Source organism: Dromaius novaehollandiae, chromosome 12 (genome assembly GCF_036370855.1).
Source record: "Dromaius novaehollandiae isolate bDroNov1 chromosome 12, bDroNov1.hap1, whole genome shotgun sequence".
Lineage (NCBI taxonomy): Eukaryota > Metazoa > Chordata > Aves > Casuariiformes > Dromaiidae > Dromaius > Dromaius novaehollandiae.
Genome location: NC_088109.1, coordinates 15,840,100 through 15,851,353, shown reverse-complemented (window position 1 = coordinate 15,851,353; position 11,254 = coordinate 15,840,100). Strand labels below are relative to the sequence as shown.

Sequence of the window (11,254 nt, the reverse complement as noted above, 5' to 3'; positions counted from 1 at the left end):
CCCCGGTGTCACCTGCCCCACACTGTCACCCTCCCCCACACCATGTCATCCTGCCTCACGCTGTCAACCCGCCCCACAGTCCACCCCCAGGCCCTAATGTGTCCCCCTGCCCCACAGCGTCGCCTGCCCCACAACAGGACACCAGCCCTTCACCGCCACCCTACAGCACAGCCAGCCCCCAGCCCCGCAGCATGTCCCCAGCCCCCCACGGCCCCATGCCCAGCGCGGGGCCTGCGCACCAACAGCCATCGCAGGGACGCGGGCAGCCTCATGCTGTAGCTTTATTCACAGGTGTGAGCGGCGCCGCGGGGACCCCAGTGCCCACCGGCGGCACGGGGCAGCGACACGGCCCCATGGGGCGTGTGGGGTTGGGCTGGCGCAGCGCTCACTGGCAGGTGTTGTAGATCTGGACCTGCTGGTTGATGGTGGCCAAGATGTCCCTCATCCTGGCCTCCAGCCCGTCCAGCTGGGCTGCCTTGGCGTCCAGCACCCGCTCGTTCTGCTCGTAGGCCTCCTCCAGTGCTGGGGAGACGGGGAAGGACGGGGGTCAGCGCGGCGCCGCCGACCCGGCCCCTGGCCCCGCGCCCGGCCCCGGCCACCGCCTCACCTCGGAGGCGCTGCAGCTTGCTCTGCGCCTCGTGCAGCAGCCCGGCGGCCTCAGCACGCAGCTGGTCCGCCCGGCTCCCCGCCTGCAGCGCGCCCTGCGCCCGGTGCTGCACCAGCTCCTGCGCCGTCCGGTACCGGTCCCGCAGGTGCCCCTCTAGCAGCTGCCGTGCGAGAGGGGAGCGTCAGCACCACCGCCGCCCCCGACCTGCCGCACGCCCCCGGCCGTCCCCGGCGTGCTTGCCTGCTTGGCCTCGTCGGCTCGGGCCTGCGCGCCGCCAGCCGTGTCCTCTGCTCGCGCGGCTGCCAGGCTGTTGTTGGCTCGCTTCACCTTCAGGGCGTCCACCTGCCGGTCCAGGAGCCCGACCCGCTCCATGGCGCTGGCCAGCTGCTGCTCCGCGTTCGCTGCCTGGGCCTGGATCTGGGCACCGGCGCGATCAGGATGCCCATGTGGCGGGGATAGATGCCACCAGGGCGCCCATGCAGCGGGAATGGACACCGTGAGGGTGTCCATGCAGGAGGGACGGACACTACCAGGGTACCCAGAGACCAAAGACAGACACTGTCAGGGAACCCACACAGTGCGGAAGGACACCATGAGGGTGGCCACATGGTGGGGACCAATGGCATGAGGGTGCCCTATGGCAGGGACGGACACCAACAGGGTGCCCACATGGTGAGAATGGACACCATCAGGGCGTCTGTGTACCAGGGACAGACACCATCAGGTTGCCCATAGACCAAAGGTGCACACTATCAGGGTGCCCACACAGTAGGAAAGGACACCATGAGGTGGCCCACATGGTGGGACCAATACAATCAGGGTGCCCCATGGCAGAGCTGGACACTGCAAGGATACCCACAGACCAAGGACGGACATTGTCAAGAAGCTCACACAGTTGAAAAGGACACCATGAGATTGCCCGCATGGTGGAGACTGATGGCAGGAGGGTGCCCGAGGGCTGGGAGGGACACGGCCAAGGTCTCCATGGGCCAGAGACCAACACCATCAGGGTGCTGGGGTGGTGGGGACGGGGCTATGCTCATTCCTGCGGGACAGAGGCTGCAGGGAGCTAGGAGGAGACCCTTACCGCGCCGAGTGCTCTCTCGCTGTGCTGGATGTCGCTGGTGGCACTGCGGATGGCGTGCTCAGCTGTGCCCTGGGCTTGCTGAGCCTCCTCCAGTGCCTGCCGCACCGCCTTGGCTGTGCTCCTCACGCCCTCTGCCCGCGACCTGCAGCCGGGGCGGCCGCAGCCTCAGCACCTGCTGGGGCTGGGATCTCTGGCGGGGCTGCGTCCCCCTGGCGCGCATCCTGGCCCCGCGCTCACCTGGCCCTCTGGGCGTCCTGCAGCAGCTGCCCGGCCTGGCGCACATCACCAGCCGTCTGCTCCAGGATGGCGTCCACGCTGGCCAGGCCGCGCACCCGCGCCTTGATCTCCTCGGCCAGCCGGTGGATCTGGGCCGGCGAGGCGGGGAGCGACAGCTCCAGCACCCGGCTGGCCACCACCTCGATGCTCTCGGGGTCGGCCCCCTCCTCTGCGGGCAGGAGCCGTCAGTGCTGCGTGGCACCCCAGGGCAGAGGGGCGCAGGGCTGGGGACGCTAGGGCTGGGGACGCCCAGGAGGTGCAGGTGGACAGGGGAGGTGATGCTGGGTGGCAGGGAGGGGGCAGGGAGGGGGCAGGGAGGGGCAGGGGGGCAGGGGATTTGGGGGCAGTGCTGGGCGATGCAGTGCAGGGTTGTACAGTCCACATGCAGTGTAGGGGCCGCGTGGTGCTGTGCAAGGCGGTGCGGAGCCATGCAGTGCTGGGCAGGGGCCGCCAGCCCCCGCAGCATGCCGCCACTCACGGCTCAGGAAGGCCTTGACATGGCTGATGAGCTCCCGCAGCTCCTTGTTGGAGCGCTCCACGCGGGCCCTGGTCTGGTTCGCCTTGTCCAGGGCCGCCTGCGCCCGGAGCCGGGCCTCATCCGCCTTCCCCTTGGCCTCGGCCACCTGGGCAAGGGGCAGAGACACTCAGCGCCCGGCAGGCACGGCCCAGTGCTCGCCGGCCCCGCAGCACCCACCTTGTGGGACAGTTGGGCCACGTCACTGGCGGCCCGCTGCAGCTCCTCCCGGGCATGGCGTGCCCGGTCCAGCGCGCTGTCGGCCGTGGACACAGCCCCGCCGCAGCTCAGGCCCCCGCAGCGCCGTCCCCCGTCCTCGTCCCGGCACCCGGCTCCTCCGCAGGGGCTCTCGGAGCAGGGCACATCGGCCATGGCCCCGCACACCTGCAAGGCAGCGCAGGCTCGAGGCGGTTTGGGGCGCCATCCCCGTCCCTGCCCCGCGCCCCTCACCTTCTCATTGAGCGGGTGCAGGCTCAGCGCCTGCGCCCGCGCCGCCAGCTCCGTCAGCGCCCGTCGGCTGGCTGCATTGTGCCGGTTGAAGTCATCCCGGCGGCCGGCCAGGAGCTGCTCCGTGTGGTGCCGTGTGGACGCCGAGGCACTGACGGGACCGTGCGGGGCGCGGGTGGCGGCGTCCACGCGGTGCTCAGCATCCCTCGACTCCGCGTGCGACTGGCGGATGCTGTCATAGGCGCCTGGGGGGCGGCACGGGTGCCATGAGACCCCCGGCCGTGGCCCTGCCACCCCGGCGCGGCCCCTGGCGTGGCTCACCGAGGAAGTTGGAGGTCTTGAGGGCGTGCAGCCGCTGGCCCAGCTCCTGCAGGCTGTGGTTGAGGGCGCGGGCGCCCCGGTCCACGGTGCTCAGCGCATGGCTGGCGTTGAAGTTGGCGTCCTGCGCGGCCGTCAGCTCGCCCTCCAGCCGTGTCAGCCTCTCCGTGGCCTCCCCAATCTGCTGCCTGCGAGGCCAAGGGGGTGAAAACCCACCGCTGGGGCTGCCCCGGGGACCCACGCCCGGTGCCGGCACTCACCGCAGCCCATCCACGGTGCGCATTAGGTGGGTGGCGGCGGCTGCCGTGGCGTTGCGGGCGGCAACGACGGCCTGCGCGGTGGCCAGGCTCTCCTGCAGCCGGCGGAAGGTGCCCTCGAAGGCGCCGGCAGCGCCAGCGTGCTGCAGGAGGCTGGCCCGCTGCGCCAGCGCCCGGGTGCGGGCGGCCAGGTCCTGCACCACGCGGTCCCAGTCCCCGAAGCAGGGGTGGCAGGGCTGGCAGGTGGGGAAGGCGCCGGCGAAGCCACGAGCGCACTGGTCACAGCGGACGCCCGAGACGCCGGGCCGGCAGTCGCAGTGCCCGCTGCCGCGGTGGCACTGGGTGCCGGCCACGCCGCGGGGGTCGCAGTCGCAGGCTGCGGGGGGAGAGGGCGTCAGGGCACCGTGGGGCTTGGCGGGTGGCCACTCCCCCCGCGCCGGCCCCAACTCTCACCTCGGCACTGCTGCTGCGGGTCGCCCCAGTGGTTCTCCTGGCAGTCGGCGCAGGTCCGGCCACCGAAGCCCGGCCGGCACGAGCACTGCCCCGTGAACTGAAAGACACGTCGAGGCCGAGGCTGGCACCGCCGCCACGCGCCCCTGGCCCCCGGCATCCCCATCACCCGTCCCTGGGGCGTCTCACCTGGTTGCAGGCGGGTGACAGGGCGTGCTGGGGGTGGCAGGCGCAGGGCTCGCAGCCCTGCCCGCTGCCCAGGTTCCAGAAGTTGGGGCTGCAGCGGTCGCAGCTCTGGCCCTCCACGTGGGGCAGGCAGCGGCACTGCCCGCTGCGCCCGTCGCACTGGCACTGCTGTGGCCCACAGGTGCTGGGGTCAGTGCCCAGTGTGTTGCAGGAGCAACCTGGAACCGGACGGGGGCTGAGTACCGGGTGGGGGTGGACAGGGATGGGGGTGGAGATGGGATGGGGACAGGGATGGGATGAGGACATAGATGGGGACGGAGATGAGCACGGGACCCCTGCAGCGTGCATGGGCAGGGGGAGCTGCGGGTGCACAGGGTCCCTGGGGATGTGCCGGGCCCTGGAGCGGAGCTGGAGGTGGCTCGGTGGGCAGCGCGGGTACTCACGCCTGCAGCTGTGCCGCGTGGCGTCCCCGTAGTAGCCGGGCTGGCACTCGGCGCAGCGGGGCCCCGCCGTGTTGTAGAGGCAGCGCAGGCAGCGCCCCGTGCGCCGGTCGCAGGCCTCTGGGTCGGTCACGTCGATGTTGTCGTGGCACTGGCAGGGCAGGCAGCGCCCGCCGAGCTGCAGCGGGTCCCCGTAGTACCCAGGTGCACACTCATCACAGCGGGGACCTGCCGGCACAGGGAGCTGGGCAGCACCCGGAGCTGGGGGGGGAACCTGGCCGCCACCGCGGGGCGCCCCGAGGGCTGGCACCCACCTGTGTACCCAGGGCTGCAGTGGCAGACGATCTGCTGGGACTGCCCGTCCTGGTGGCAGGAGGCTGCGAAGTGGCGGCTGCTGCTGGGCCCCTCGGGGCAGGGGCAGGGCCGGCAGTGCTGGCCCGAGCCCAGCGCCGGGTTCCCGAAGTGCCCGGCTGCGCACCTGGGGACGGGCGGTGAGTGGGGGCCGGGGCCGCCAGTGGCACCGTGCCCCGGCCCAGGCAGGCGCCCCGCGGCGCCCCGCTTACCGCTGGCACCTCTCGCCGTCCGTGTGGTCGCGGCAGCGCAGGCAGCTGCCCGTGCGGGGGTCGCAGTCCTCGGCGTGCCCGTTGCACTGGCAGGGCCGGCAGGCGGGGAAGCCCCAGTGGCCCGGCTGGCAGCGGTCGCAGCGCAGCCCGTGGGCGCCCTCGCGGCAGGCGCACTGCCCCGTGGCGCCGTCGCAGATGCCGCTCACCGACCCCTGGCTGCTGCACTGGCAGGCTGCGGGGCAGGGCGCCGAGAGCGTCTGCCTGGGGCCGCCGCGGAGCGTCCCCGTCCATGCACCCCCGCGGAGCTGCCCCGCTCCTCTGCTGCGCACTCACCTCGGCACCCGCCGGGCCCGAAGCCGAAGGTGCCCGGGGAGCAGCGGTGGCAGCGGCGTCCCACCACGTTGGCTTTGCACTGGCACTGCCCGCCCTGGGGCCGGCACTCGGCGCTGAGCGAGCCCTGGGGGTCGCAGAGGCAGGCTGCGGGCAGAGCGCGGCATGAGCGCGGTGGCCCCAGCGCCGTGGGGAACACGCGCTGGGTGAGTGGGGCCGGACTCACGCAGCGCCCCGTCGTGCAGGATGGCCGACAGGCTGCTGAGGAGGCTGGAGCACGGCTCGGCCACGGGCGACGGCCCCACGGCATGGAAGTGCTGGGCGCAACGGTACCGCTCGAAGGTCTCCCGACGCCCCATGGCGCTGGGGTCGCCCACGGTGAACATCTCCAGGGAGGAGTAACGCGGCAGGAGCACCAGCTGGGCCGAGAGGGAATCAGGACACCACGCGCATCCCTCCCCTCATGCCCTACAGATGCATCCCATGCACAACGCAGCTGCCCCGTGCACCCTGCACGGCTCCCTGCCTGCTCCACGCCACACCCCATGCATGGCCCAGCCGCTCCGTGCTCCCTGCACAGCACCCACAGCCAGGTGCCCCACTGGGTGCTGCCCCTCGCCCTGCTGCCCAGAGCCCCTCACCGAGTCGATGAGCACGCTGGCGGTTGGCGGCTCTTGCCGGGCCGTGGCGCAGCCCAGCTCCAGGCGGAGGGTGTAGGAGACGCCCTGCTCCAGGCACACGGGCTGGGGCAGCACCACATACCTGCGGGGCAGCAGAAGGGGGGCAAGGGCAGCCGGGGGCCTCCTGCCCCCCAGCACCCCACGCTATAGGGACACTCACCTGGCACCGGACGGGAGGCTGGTGGAGAGCTGGTCGTCGGCCGGGATGGTGTTTCCGCAGGGGCTGCTGGCGGAGACGGGGCTGGGGCGCAGCACCCGCAGCCTCACCTCCTTCCAGGGCTCCGGGTGCTGCAGGCAGAGAACGGGGCACTCGCTGCACCGAAGGCCTAGCCAGCCAGGGCTGCCCGCAGCCCCTCGGCTGGGAACGCGGCTCAGCCTCCCCGGCCGAGGCTCACCTGGGGCTCGTAGCGGATGACCACGTCATACTCCATGGAGAAGGGCACGTTGCTCACGTGAAACTCCACCGAGCTGCCCTCCAGCACGCGGGCAAAGCCTGTCCCCGTCCACGAGGCCGGGCGCCCCGCGGGGGGCTCGCGCTCCACCACCGAGCCCTGGGGCGAGGAGCAGCCGTGAGACGAGACCCCGCCGGGTGCCTTGGCCGCAGGCATCCCTCTGCATGGGCACCCCGCTGCGGGAGAGGGTGCCTACCGGCCTGGGGACCCTGCAGCTCCCCACGGCGCCCAGCCTGCCCTGGGGTCCCCTGCACAGCTTTGCCCCTCACCTGCTGCAGCCGGGCATCCTCAGCCTCGTAGGTGTAGTGGTCCAGGTTGATGCGGTAGAAACCGGGCTCCACCTGGCCGCACTGCCGTCCCACCATGTGGCTGCGGCACCGGCACTGCCCCGTCTCCATGGCACACCTGGCACGCCGACGGCACCGTCAGTGCTGAGCCCGGCACTCCGGGGGGCTGCGTGCCGGCAGGGCGCCCCGCCACTGCCCCCCGCCCAAACTTACAGGTTGTCGCGGGCGCCTCCCACGTCGCAGTTGCAGGGCCGGCACCCGGGGAGGTCGTGGCTCAGCGCCCAGTGCTCAGGCTGCAGGCAGCGAGAGCGTCAGCGAGCGCCTGGCTCCAACGCTGTGTCCCCGAGCACCGTGCACGGTCCCCAGGCAGCTGTGCAAGCAGCTGTGCAAGGTCCCCGAGCACCGTGCACAGCCCCGGGGCAGCCGTGCGCAGCCCCGCTCACCAGGCACTGGTCGCAGTTGCGCCCGGTCACCAGCCGCTTGCAGAGGCAGTCGCCGCTGACGGGGTCGCACCGGCTGCCCTCGGCCACGGTGCCGCGGGGGTCACACCGGCACCCTGCGCAGAAAGCCAGCGGCGTCCGGCAGGGCCGAGCCACGGGCCGGGCCCCAGCGCCCGCGGGAGCCAGCACCGCCGGCGGTACCTACGCTGGCAGCCCTGCGGGTTGGCGGCGCTGAGCCCGAAGAAGCCGGGCTTGCAGCGGTCGCAGCGGGGGCCCTGCACGTGCTCCTTGCAGCGGCACTGCCCCGCGAGGAGCCCCCGGGCCGGGTCGTCGGCAGCGTCGCACAGCCCGCCGTCCAGCGAGCCCTCGGGGTCGCAGTCGCAGGCTGCGGGCACAGGCAGGGTCAGCGCCCGTGGCTGGCCCTGTGCCCCCGGGCGCCTCCCGGGGCACCCTGACGCCCCAGCCCCGGCTCCCACCTCGGCACACGGCAGGGTCCCGCAGGTCCTTGCTGGGGTCCTTGTAGTAGAAGGGCTTGCAGAGGTGGCAGCGGCGGCCCATGGTGTTGTGCTGGCAGCCGTCGCACACGGCCCCGCTGGCGTTGCCCGTGGCCAGGTACACGGCCATGTCGAAGTGGCACCGCCGCGAGTGCTCGTTGCAGTCGCACTCTGCGGGGACGGCACCGGGGGGGGGGGGGCATGCGGCACCCCGACCCCAACCCCAACCCCAGCACGCAGCACCCCGACCCCCCAAACCCTGGTGCAGCCCACAGGACCCCCAACCTCAAACTACGGCGTGCAGCACCCTCAACCCTCAAGGCCCCCCAAACCACAGCACGCAGCACATCGCACCCCAAGCGCAGCCTGCAAGACCCAGTACCCCCAAACATGGCCTGCAGAATCCCCATGGCCCCCCAAACCCCAGCCCAGCACGCAGCACCCCCGAATCGCCCAGCACAGCACAGCCTGCCAGACCCCGCATCGGGAGCCCCGTGCTGGCGGCACTCACTGCGGCAGGCGTTGCTGCTGGTGCCCTGGGCCGGGCGCCAGGGCAGGTCGTGGTAGAAATCCTGGCAGCGCTCGCAGTTGAGGCCCTGCGTGTGGTGCTTGCAGACGCAGCGGCCGTGCACCTGCCGGGACGCAGCGGTGAGGGGCACGGGACCGGGAATGCAGGCCGCCCAGCTGCAGCACGGTGCCGCGGCGGGGCCAGGCTCGCCCTACCATGCCGTCGGCGGCGGCGGGGGCACCGGGCGCCGGGGCGCACTCCGAGGCGTGCCCGTAGCAGAAGCAGTTGCCGCGCAGCACCAGCTCGTAGAGCGCGTAGTAGTACTTCTCGCGGATCTCCCGCCGCGAGTCCAGCAGGTTGTCGCCCAGCGTGTGCAGCTTGGTGAGGTTCACCCGCAGGTTGGTGACCCGCAGCAGGTCTGGGGACAGTGGGAGGTCAGTGTGGGCACCGGGCGCCGCGCACCCGGCTCCAGCAGCACATGGCCCGCGCGGGGCTGGGTTGTGTGCGGCTGTACACCGTCAGCCGGGGTGGTGCGCGACTGTGCACAACCTGCCTGGGCCATGCACGCGGTCCTGGCCCCCCAGAGCAGAGGTTTGCACCCTAGGCAAGGGCAGGCTGGGGGGCCCCGGGGTGCTGCCGCAGGGGCTGCGCGGGGCCAGCGCCATGCACGGCGGGCGCAGCCCCGCGCCACCCCAGCTCCCCCGGGACCGCAGCTTCCCAGCAAGCCTGCCCTGCAGATTCCTCCCCTCCTGCTGCTCCCAGCCTAAATTTAGCCCCGGATGATTAACCCCCTCCATCTCAGGCCCGGCCCACGGCCTTTCCCGTTGCCGATCCCTTCCTGCTTGGCGCCGGGGCTGGGCCGGGCTCCGGGCTGTCCGACGCTCCCCGCAGGCCCATCCCTCTCCACTCGGCACCCCGCGCTCGCTCCCACGCAGCCCGACCCTCAGCCGTTCCCACGGGCCGTGGCCCCCCGCGCACCTCCTGGGGTGCAGGCGGGGGCCCGAGCCCTGGCGGGCTGGATCTGGCCCCCAGCCGCTGCCATGGGGCTCACAGCTGGGGAAGAGCAGCCAAAATAGCTGCGCCCAAAATAGAGCAGCCAGCCCGGAGCCCCCGGCAGCCGGCGACTCACTCTGGATGTCGGCACTGTAGGGGTCGGCGATGGGGATGGCGGGGTCCAGCACCCGGTAGATCACCTGCGGGGAGGGAGACGGTGGAGCAGCACGGGGGGACCGGGGCCACCCCGACCCGCGACGGTCCTGTGCAGGGCTCTCACCTCCCCCTCGGTGGAGGGCTCGATGTCAGAGTAGCGCGACTCGCAGACGACGTCGTCGACGCGGCGTGGGGGGCCGCGGGGCACGCGGGGGAAGGCAGCTGCGCAGTCGTAGGCGAAGTAGCGGTAGGGCCGCCAGGTGCGCCCGAAGTCGGCCGAGCGCTCCACCAGCATGGCCGCGGGCCGGAAGGTCTGCGGGAGGCGAGGCTGTGACCGTGGCCCGGCCACCAGGGGACGGGGGGGGGGTGTCCGTCCCGGGGGCGCCCCGGGGACCCACCTTGAAGGTCATGATGAGGTGGGTGAAGTGGAACTCGGCCTCCAGGTCCAGCTGGATGCTGACGTGCTCCACGCCTGGAGGGGATGGACGGACGGGTCACGGCCGCAGCACCTCCTGCGCCCCACGGCGCCGTCGGCACGCAGCTGCCTGTGCCCCGCCCGGGACCGCCCCGCTCACCGTTCTCCGCCTGCCACCAGGCTTTCTTGGGGCGGGGGGCGAAGGTGGTGACCACATTCTCGATGCGGTGGCTGCCGGCGTTGCTGCGGGCGTCATAGGGCCGCCGCGAGTCGCACACGAAGCACTTCTTCTCGTCCTGCCGGCGCGCGTGGGGGGCTCAGCCGTGCTGCGGCGACACCCCCCCCACCGCAGCCCCCCCCCGGCCCGCTCACCTGCAGGTGGCTGACGATGCAGTAGGGCTGGGGCCGCCGCAGCCCGCAGGTGGAGGAGGCACGGAGGCGCTGGGCTCGCCCCACCAGCAGGTCGCCCGTGGCCGGGTAGCAGCTGCCCTGGGCGCAGCCCTGGGGGGCGTCGGGGGCCTGGCCCAGGGCCCCCCCCAGCGCTGCAGGGGGCACGGGGCAGCTCAGGGCAGCGCGGGGGCTCGCGGGGCGGCGGGCACGCAGGCCCGGCCAGGGGGCACTGAGGGCTGGGAGCCCGGGGGGTGCAGCGGCGGCCTTGGCGCTGCCGGGTCCGGCTCATCCGGCTCGTCTGGCGCAGCCAGGCCGGACGCCCTCCCCCGCCTGCCGCGGGGGACGGGAACGCTGCCACTGCCGGGGCCCTTCCGCGACCGCCCGGAAACGCCAGCCCGGGCCTAGCCCCCCGCCGCCGGCCGGAGCGGGACGTGTGGGCACTCGGGGTTGTGGGCACTGGGGGGACGCAGGCGGGCGGCTGCCCCCGCCGCTTCGACGCCCCGTCCCGCTGCAGCACCCGCTCAGCAGCCCCGCAGTCCCCCCGGGCCCCCCGGCCCCCCCGAGCGGGGACGCACTCACCGGCCAGCAGCAGCAGCAGGGCGGCGCGGAGGCTCCGCATGGCCGTGGCCACCGGGGCGCTGTCGGGGCGCTGTCGGGGCGCTGCCCGGGGGGGCGCACGGGGGGGGGGCGGCCGCGCTGCGCGGGGGCGCTGGGCAGGTGCGCGGCAGTAGCTTCCCGTCCCGTGTCCGTGTCCCGTGTCCCGTGTCCCGTGTCGTGTCCCGTCCCCCCGGAGCCGAGCGGCGCCTCCCGCCGCCCCTCTCCAAACTCGGCGGCGGGCGCTGCGCCCGGGGCTGCGCGGAAAGTGCGGGGCGGAGCCGGCCGGAGCGGCGGCGGCAGCGACCCCGCGTCGCGGCGGGCTGGGCACAGCCCCCCCCCGTCCCGTCCCGTCCCGTCCCGTCCCGTC

The 11,254-nt window shown here is 73.3% G+C and overlaps 1 protein-coding gene across 1 annotated transcript; it reads right to left on the bottom strand.

Moving 5' to 3' along the window:
- Positions 1 to 267: 267 nt before the first annotated feature.
- LAMB2 (laminin subunit beta 2) lies at positions 268 to 11,182 on the bottom strand. Its single transcript, XM_064519049.1, has 33 exons — positions 10,870 to 11,182; positions 10,273 to 10,442; positions 10,061 to 10,196; positions 9,884 to 9,957; positions 9,610 to 9,798; positions 9,466 to 9,529; positions 8,552 to 8,754; positions 8,340 to 8,460; positions 7,811 to 7,999; positions 7,540 to 7,719; positions 7,338 to 7,450; positions 7,108 to 7,187; positions 6,877 to 7,012; positions 6,551 to 6,706; positions 6,316 to 6,443; positions 6,117 to 6,237; positions 5,702 to 5,894; positions 5,479 to 5,622; positions 5,146 to 5,377; positions 4,897 to 5,060; positions 4,586 to 4,810; positions 4,146 to 4,360; positions 3,960 to 4,056; positions 3,510 to 3,882; positions 3,253 to 3,437; positions 2,935 to 3,176; positions 2,665 to 2,868; positions 2,449 to 2,593; positions 1,932 to 2,139; positions 1,695 to 1,836; positions 848 to 1,024; positions 608 to 767; positions 268 to 522 (listed from the first exon to the last, which is right to left on the bottom strand). The coding sequence occupies exons 1-33, from the start codon at positions 10,907 to 10,909 to the stop codon at positions 386 to 388; spliced, it is 5,343 nt and encodes a 1,780-aa protein (XP_064375119.1). The 5' UTR covers positions 10,910 to 11,182; the 3' UTR covers positions 268 to 385.
- Positions 11,183 to 11,254: the final 72 nt, after the last annotated feature.

Coding starts and splice junctions, on each gene's coding strand:
- LAMB2 (XM_064519049.1), bottom strand. CDS start 10,909: ATGCGGAGCCTCCGCGCCGCCCTGCTGCTGCTGCTGGCCG. Junction 4,057..4,145: donor TGTCACCCGCCTGCAACCAG/GTGAGACGCCCC, acceptor CGTGTCTTTCAG/TTCACGGGGCAGTGCTCGTG. Junction 3,883..3,959: donor CCCGCAGCAGCAGTGCCGAG/GTGAGAGTTGGG, acceptor CTCCCCCCGCAG/CCTGCGACTGCGACCCCCGC.